The sequence below is a fragment of the Grammomys surdaster genome, unplaced genomic scaffold (genome assembly GCF_004785775.1).
Source record: "Grammomys surdaster isolate TR1022 unplaced genomic scaffold, NIH_TR_1.0 374, whole genome shotgun sequence".
Taxonomy (NCBI): domain Eukaryota; kingdom Metazoa; phylum Chordata; class Mammalia; order Rodentia; family Muridae; genus Grammomys; species Grammomys surdaster.
This window is the reverse complement of record NW_021604793.1, coordinates 949194-957481: the sequence shown is the minus strand read 5'-3', so window position 1 is coordinate 957481 and position 8288 is coordinate 949194. Positions and strand designations below refer to the sequence as shown.

At 43.9% G+C, this 8288-nt stretch overlaps 1 protein-coding gene across 1 annotated transcript in view; it reads left to right on the top strand.

Moving 5' to 3' along the window:
* The window catches only part of Atp5mc2 (ATP synthase membrane subunit c locus 2), a 9373-nt gene extending 2648 nt beyond the window's left edge, over positions 1-6725 (top strand). The window contains exons 2-5 of the mRNA XM_028781120.1: positions 1195-1263; positions 3661-3738; positions 4253-4446; positions 6461-6725. Of these exons, the coding sequence (XP_028636953.1) occupies positions 1225-1263; positions 3661-3738; positions 4253-4446; positions 6461-6575 (426 nt within the window). The 5' untranslated portion in view covers positions 1195-1224 and the 3' untranslated portion in view covers positions 6576-6725. The remainder of the gene's footprint in view (positions 1-1194; positions 1264-3660; positions 3739-4252; positions 4447-6460) is intronic.
* The last annotated feature ends 1563 nt before the right edge of the window (positions 6726-8288 follow it).

The window sequence follows — 8288 nt, the reverse complement described above, 5'->3', positions numbered from 1 at the left end:
GTGGTTGAGAACACCAACTGCTCTTCCAGAGGTCCTGAGTTCAATTCCCAGCAACCACATGGTGGCTCACAACCATCTGTAATGGAGTCTGGTGCCCTCTTCTGGTGTGTCTGAAGAGAGCAATGGTGGTATACTCATATGCATAAAATAAAATAAAAATCCTTTAAAAAAAAAAAAAAAGACAGCTCTTAGAAGTGCCTCTTCCACTATGTGCTCCAAGAATTAAAGTTGTTTTATTGGGTTTATAGGGTACATGGTCTTACCCTCTGAGCCATGCTGCTGGCCCAGTGACATGCACGTACGCGCACGCACATAGACACTCACACACACACACACACATCCTCTCAGATAATTCTAATTCAAGTGGGCTTCTCACTTCACATGGGGAAAACACTGTCCTAAACCTTTAACTTACATATTCTTCCTTTGGATCTCAAGGATACAAAACTTAATACCCCTTTATAGAATGATGAAATTTTACAGTTGATGCTTATTAGATTAATGCCAGGGTTTCTCATGGATTGGCTGTATCTGTTAAAGTTAGAGATCAGTATTTTAAAGAGTGAGATGCTAAAAAGATAGTTGGAAAACTTCCAGTGACTTTGTCTTCAAAGAACTCTCCCAAAAGTTTAGGGATTCTGTAGGGATGAAGATACAGCCAGCACTAGACTTGTATGCTTAAGGTCTTGGGCTCTAGCCCTAATACTTCCTAATACTCTGCCCAATAAAAATGAATATTAGTTCTTTTTGTTTTGAAACAAGGTCTTACTCTAGCTCAGCCTGGCCTAGAACTTTTTGCAGTCTTGCCCTTGCCTCTGGAGTGTTGGGATTACAGGTGTTGGAGCCACCACACATTGCTTCTAGGTCTAGGCACTGAGACCAGGGAAGAGATGCTTTTGAACCTAGAAGAAGAAAAAGGACTAAAGCAAGGGATGCTGGGAAAATTAACGTTGACAATCCCAAATCGTGGGGCTGTGTAAATGGGTAATGGCTCTTAAAAAAGGGAACAAGTGACTACTTGTCCAGGCCATGAAAAGATTTGATTTCAGGATTCTGATGTCACCTGTAGTGATGACATGAAGTCTGTCATTTGGCTGTCTGCACTAATTAAGCTTCCTAGAGCTCCTTCTCAGGTGTAAGGATGAAGTTTAACGAGCAAAGGAAAGTTTTTACAATGTTGCTTCTTATTTCCAGCTCTCCTGCCTTGGCCCCTCACCCCTGAAAATGTATGCCTGCTCCAGGTTCGTCTCTACCCGCTCCCTGGTGAGTACATTTTCTGGAAGGAGTTTAAAGGACACCTTGTTTCTTCATAGAATGCCAGAGATGTCCAAACTTTAAGTATAGGGACATGACACTGTCATGTACTAGTGTGCTGGGCTGCCTTCATAGCTTCCCTAGAGTGCCTGCAGTCTGTGGCCATAAGTTGGATGTGCCTGTTACACCTTGTTCTTCGCAGAGGGGCTAGGGGAAGGTGAATGAGATTCTGTGAAAGAGAAGGCCTTTTGCTATGGTCGATAGTAGAGTGAATGTTTGCTAGGCACTCCTCGGTCCATATTCTCTGGAGGCCAGTTAATTAACATCCAACAGCATGTAATTTCACTGTATGTTCATGGTATTTGAACCCAGCCAGACACAGTAAGCAAATGGTGTGTTACATAGCTTGGATAGAGTATACATTGTCTAGGGACTCTTGCTTGAGTAAGCCTTAGCTAGGACTTTATGCTGGGAATTTAAGCCTGGGAAGGAAACTCAAGTACACTCTGGAACAGTGTTAGGTTCAGAATCAACAGGATGTTAGAAATTTAAAATGAGTAAGATAGTGGAAGCTGTTCATAAGTTAAAGGGTGTGATGCTGTTGGTGGGTACCAGTTACTAAGCACTCACACTGTTTACCAGTTTGTATCTTCCCATTTACTCCTCAGAACCCATTTGACAGGTGACGAAATAGTCTGAGAACCATGAAGTAACTTAGCCCTCACACTGCATACCTGATAGAAAGTTAATATTTGGGGGGGCTGGAGAGATGGCTCAGTGGTTAAGAGCATTGACTGCTCTTCCAGAGGTCCTGAGTTCAATTCCCAGCAACCACATAGTGGTGGATCACAACTATCTGTAATGGTATGTCTGAAGACAGCTACAGTGTCTTAAAAAATAAATAATTTAAAAAAAAAAAAGAAAGTTAATATTTGGGGTTGCAGAGATGGATTGCTTAAACAGTTAAGATCACTGTTACTCTCGTAAACAACTTGGGTTTGGTTCCTGGCATCCACATGGCATTCACAATCATTGTAATTCCAGTTTCGGGGGATCCAGTGTCATCTTCTGGTCACTGTGAGCACGAGGCACCCATAAGGTACACATACATACACGTAGGCAAAACACTAATACACACAAAAGAAAGTTACCACAAGAGGGCTAGAGATAGAGATACAGCCCAGTGGAGAGTACTTGCCTAGCATGTACAAAGCCCAGGGTTTGGTCCCTAGCACAAAAAAAGGAAGAAAAAAAAAAGCCACATAGTGGCTCATGTCTGTAATCTAGAACTTGGGAGGATGAGGCAGGAAGATTGGTTGGTACAGATTTAAGACCAGCGTGGCCTACCGTGAGATCCTGTCAAGAAGAGGTATGTAAGCATCTTAATTCTGTCTGTAAAGACTTGGGTGTTGTCTACTATGTATCTTAGAGATACATAGTCTTGGGGCTGACGAGAAAAGGCTGTCAGGATGAGGTGAGATTTGAACATGGTTCTTCATGTGTATTTTCCAGAGGCAGATACATATATTCAGGGAAGAATACCCTAATCCTTGGCTTTCTTATGAGCAGTTATTGCCAGTAAATATCTCCCTTGTTGAGTGAAGCAGATACTTCTGGAGCTTACGTTTCTTCTGATTCTCAAGAGGGTAAAAGAGTACAGCAGAAGTATAGCCTCCCATGGCCCCTGCAAGGAAGAACACTTTCTTTCCTTAAAGCAAAACCTGAAAAGCAAGACAATGGCCCTGAATTCAGAATTTGTTCACACAAGGAGTGATACTGCATGTGTGAAGTCCGAGTACCGGGGACACTATCACAGGAGGGTTCCTTAGCCTGGGGCTTCAAGGTCAGCTTGGGCAACATAGCAAGATTTCTGTGTCTTTTAGGTTTAAAGATTTTTTTTTTTTTTTGGTAGGAAATTGTGTCATGTGTATGAGTGTTTTTCCTTACATATATGATGTGTGTACTACATGTGTGCCTAGTACCCAAGGAGATCAGAAGAGAGTGCTGGAGCTCCTGCGGCTGGAGTTATGGATGGTTGTGAGCCACTGTGTGGGTGTTGGAAATTGAACGTGGGTCTCTACTAATGCTCTTAACCTCTAAGGCATCTCTCTAGTCATATTATTATCATCATTTATATTATTTTATTATTATTGCTTTGAGACATGGTCTCTCTGTGTAGCCCTGGCTGACCTGGAATACGTAGAGATCTGCCTTCCTCTACTTCCTGAGTGCTGGATTAAAGGTGTCTGCCTGTCTCCTAAACACATAGAAAGACTGACTCAAGGTTCTGGGTAAATTTGAAAGACTGGAAGGAGCGTCAGAGAACATCCTACTGGATGCAGTGACATGCTTCTGAAAGTCACCTCCACAGCCTTCCTGACCTTCCTGCCCTTGTCATTCCCCTAGATCAGGAGCACCTCTCAGCTGCTGAGTCGTCCGCTGTCTGCGGTGGAGTTGAAGCGACCACAGATGCCAACAAATGAGGTACCTAGAGGTGGAGTTGGGACTGTGGTTTGGGGGGAGGGGTAAAGAGGGTTACCTCCCAGGACCAGTAGGGGGAGTGCTGAGGACAATCACCACAGACTGATGTACAGGAAGGAAGGATCAGGCCTTTGGCTCTAGGTAGAAATGGAAGGCAGTGAATACTCTCTGTGTTAGTGATTGCCCCTGGTAGTTCTTGCTTTGGTGGACCTCTGTCAACTTCCATTATTAGGCCTGATCTGCTGACCATGTTTTGGGGGACAAGAACAGGCTCATGTCTCAAACTTAACACTTCTAGACCATACTGAAGTCATGGAGGCATTTGAACTCCACCCCCTACATTAAAAAGTTATCTTGCCAGCATTTTAGGGAGGTTTTCAGGGAATTAAATGATTTTTTTCCATTGAGGGAGGAACATTAGATTTGACAGCCTAGCAGTTTGAAATAGTACAGTGTTTCCAAAGCAAAACAGAGCACTGATAACAAAACCCCTGCCTTCTATCTGCCTTTGTCACAGAGCCTCAGGAGCTTGGTGGTCCAGCAGCCTCTGACCTCGCTTATCCCTACCCGCAGCTTCCAAACCAGCACTGTTTCACGGGACATCGACACAGCGGCCAAGTTCATTGGAGCTGGGGCTGCTACAGTTGGGGTGGCTGGCTCTGGGGCAGGGATTGGGACTGTTTTTGGGAGTCTCATCATTGGCTATGCCAGGTAAGGGTACCTGGGCCCTCTGTTGGCTCTGTCGGGTGGTCCAAAGGACGGGCCTAGAGCTGCACTGTCCTGTGCAGAGGCCACTAGCTCAATGCTATTACTTTTTATTTAAATTTCTGGGTTTTGTTTGAGATAAGAGTAAACCAACTTGTGCCTCCGTGTGCATGTGTTCACACACATGGGAGTACACACATGCATATATACCCACACCTAAATGAGTAAATATTAATTTTTGTTTCCTCATTATGTTACCCTAGTTGGCCTAGAACTCAGAGCCCTGCTTGTCTCTGCCTCCTTGAATGTTGACATTAAGGGGCATGTACAGCCACACCTTGCTTTAATTTTTAAAAATATGAACACTACTATGAATACTATGCTAGGTGTGGTAATATAGACCTGTAATGCCAACAGTTGTGAGACAAAGGCAGAACAATCAGCAGCTCTGGGTTAGCCTGGGCTACATGGTGAGTTCAGGCTAGCCTAGTCTATATCAGATCCTGTCTCAACATAAAATTGAGGTTTTCAGTTACTCTGTCCTGAAATTCCAAGTGCTTGGGAGCTGGAGACAACTTTAGTTAGCAGTGCAAGTGTAGCAGATGCACGTCGCTGAAGTTCTGTTGAGCAGCTGTAGTACAGAGCAGGGACTGGCAATCCAGGTTTGAGTGCTATAGTTTGACCACAGCCTGGTTTTCTATGGTTCAGTTAAACTGTGTGGCCCTGGCTGTCTCAGACGGCTGTTTCCCCAGTGCTAGGATGAACACCTAGTTCTTACATTCTTTAAAAGTACTTTTAAAAGTAGCAAGAAGAGGTTTTCTATGTTGTTACAAGGGAGCAACAGAGTCTAAGGTGCTGGCTCTGTGTGTGTCAGTGTGCTTTATCACACTCTAGAATAAATGTTAGGATAATAGACTCTGTGATCCCAAAGCCTCAAGTGAAAACTCTGGCCCTTACAGAGAAGGCTGCCATCCCTGGGCTCGACCCAGTCAGTGCCTTAGCCTTACTGTTTTCCTCATCTCAGGGAGTCGCTCTTGCTCCTGGGACAGCTGCCTCTGCTACCAGCCTGCCGGTCCTAGACACCTGGGACTATTTAGTCTCTGCCACCTCTGGACAAGTCACTGAAGAACTAAATTAATCCTCTAGAGACCAGCAGGTTATCTTAATGTCTGGGGAAATAGGGTTATTTTTTTCAGAATTTGCATTAAACAGGAAGCCTGATTACTTTTGTGTTCACAATTCTGCTAAGAGTTTGTGTTGATTTACCTTGCCCATAAGACTTCTGTAGCTACCAATGTAAGGAAAATGAAAATTATCTATTGACTTTGCAAAGTTAGCACACAGTTGTCCTATTTGGATTCATATTATAAATATAGCATAAATACCATTCAGCATCTTAAAGCACAAAATCAAAGCTGTGGTGGCACACACCTTTAATTGCAGCATTTGGTCTACAGATGGAATTTCAGGGCAGCCAGGGCTACAGAGAAACCCTGTACCAAAAACCAAAACCATTAAAAAAAAAAAATCTTGACTATTTTCAGATGACCAAAGAAAGTTATCCCTTTGCCTTTCTCTCCTGCTTTCTGTAACGGTGTTCTGCCCGTAGCGTTCTGGTACACACAGGGTGTGAGCCGCAGCCCATCTGCAGTTTGGCTTCTGTGTCCTGTTAGGGTTCTGCTGCTTGAGAAAGAGCCAGCCATAATGAGTATTCTCCGTTCTGTTCTGGCCTTGAATGTTAAGTATTCAGGCCTGTAGTTCTAACTTACTACGGTAGGAGAGATCACTGAGGAAGGTGATGTTTGCACACAGGCTGTTAACAGCATCTAAGATTGTCCACCTCTACCTTGTTTTACCCCCTGTTGAAACCTTAGTGCTAGAGTTTGGGTACAACGGCGTCCCCCAGATGGATCTTCTTACAAATAAGCTTGAAGGGAATTCTCTAGGAGAATTAGCACCTTAGACATTTGTCCTTTTCCTTGTGTGGACTAGAAATTCAGTCTTCTCTCCTCCTTCCCAGGAACCCTTCTCTGAAGCAACAACTCTTCTCCTACGCGATTCTGGGCTTTGCCCTCTCAGAGGCCATGGGCCTCTTTTGCCTAATGGTGGCCTTTCTCATCCTCTTCGCCATGTGAAGCAGCCGTCTCCACTTCCACCTCCCATAGTTCTTTTGTGTCTCGTCTGCCCTGTATGTTCCTTTTCCTGTAACTCCCCAAGAAGTCTGGGGAAAGTGCTTGGCTCAGGGTTTGACAGAGAGAAGACAAATAAATACTGTATTAATAAGATGTTTCTTGAGTCTCCTGTGTATATTTCTTCTCCACAGTTGGCAGAGTGCCTTGGTGAGAGTACAAGGCCAGCGTGGTGAGGTTCTACACTCTGCAGGGATATGGCTGGGCTTGGTCTCTCTCTTTTTTTTTTTTTTTAGACTTTTTTAAATGTATTTTATGTATGTGGGTGTTTTGTCTGCATGTACATCTGCACACCAGAAGAAGACAGCAGATTCCATAGGACTACAATTATAGTCTGTTGTGAACTGCCATGTGGGTGCTGGGAATTGAACTCAGGTCCTCTGGAAGAGCAGCTGGTGCTCTTAACTGCTGAGCCATCTCTCCAGCCCTTGGATGTATTCTTTAATTCTTTGTTTCAGGAAAGTTCTATTAAAAACAGCTGTCCTTTTCAATAATAATACCTGGTATGACCTGCTACTTGCCTTGGAAGATTGGGGTTGGTGCTTAAAATGGGTTTGTTACCTGTCACTGTCACGATTCTGGCCCAGGCCCTTTTTGTCACTCATCTGGTCAGTTGTGTGCACCTCTTAACTGTCAGCCTACTTCCAGTTTCTTCCAACATTGACTTCTACTGAATGCCAGGTAAACCTTCCCTTAAGAACAGAACTGATTTTGTCATTTACCAACTCAAAATTCACACGTGTCACATACCTCACTGGCCTAGAATTTTGTAGATCAAACTCTAATCGTCCTCTTATCCCTGCCTTCTGAACCCTGGGATAACGGAGCCAGCTCAGTCAGTCAACAGGTTCTCCTGGGTAGGAGTGAGGATTAAAAAGAAAGAGACAGACGACTACAGCATGACCCCAGCCAGTTCTGAGACTGAAGGCAGGTTTATTTTTTCCCCAATCTGCTTTTATACCATTTTAATTACATGCAAGTATTAAGATTAGTTCTAGGTTGAGGAACTAGAAATACAATAGATGCCAATCAAGGAGCAAGCAAGACAGTAAACACAATAGTCAAAGAACAAGCAAAGCAATAAACAAAGTCCTGTGATCACTGTTTCTCAGGGCTTATCAGGATGACCAAAATATCTGAGCCTACTTCCCTGTCCTAGCCCACGGTCATATTCATGCCTTCCTTGTTCTAGCCCAAGATTTAGATTCCTGCCTGAAATTACTTCCCTGTTTTAACCTAAAATTAGATTCCTGCCTAAACTTACTTCCTTGTCATGGCCCAATGTTAGATTCCTGCCTCAAGCCCATTTTATTGTTCTTGGCCAATGCTAGACTACTGCCAAGCAGACCCAAAACCTCTCCATGCTGGGACTACAGGTGTGAGCTACCATCCCTAAGTATTGCCTCATTGCCCAGGCTGGCCTCAAGTCTCTCAAGTAATGAGGACTGCAGTTGTGTAGTAGCATACATATTGTCTTTTGACCCCCCCATACTTTACCCAGAATGTACTTTAAAATGCCTTCCTGGCCTTCCTATGTCTTCCAACCTTGTCCTTGCTTTCCTCAGTTTCCTCTTCTTCAGAGTTTCTATGTCATGAAAGACTTGGCTTAAATGCTCCCTTCTTTATGAAGCTGTTTTCTAATATCCGTCTATCCTCAGT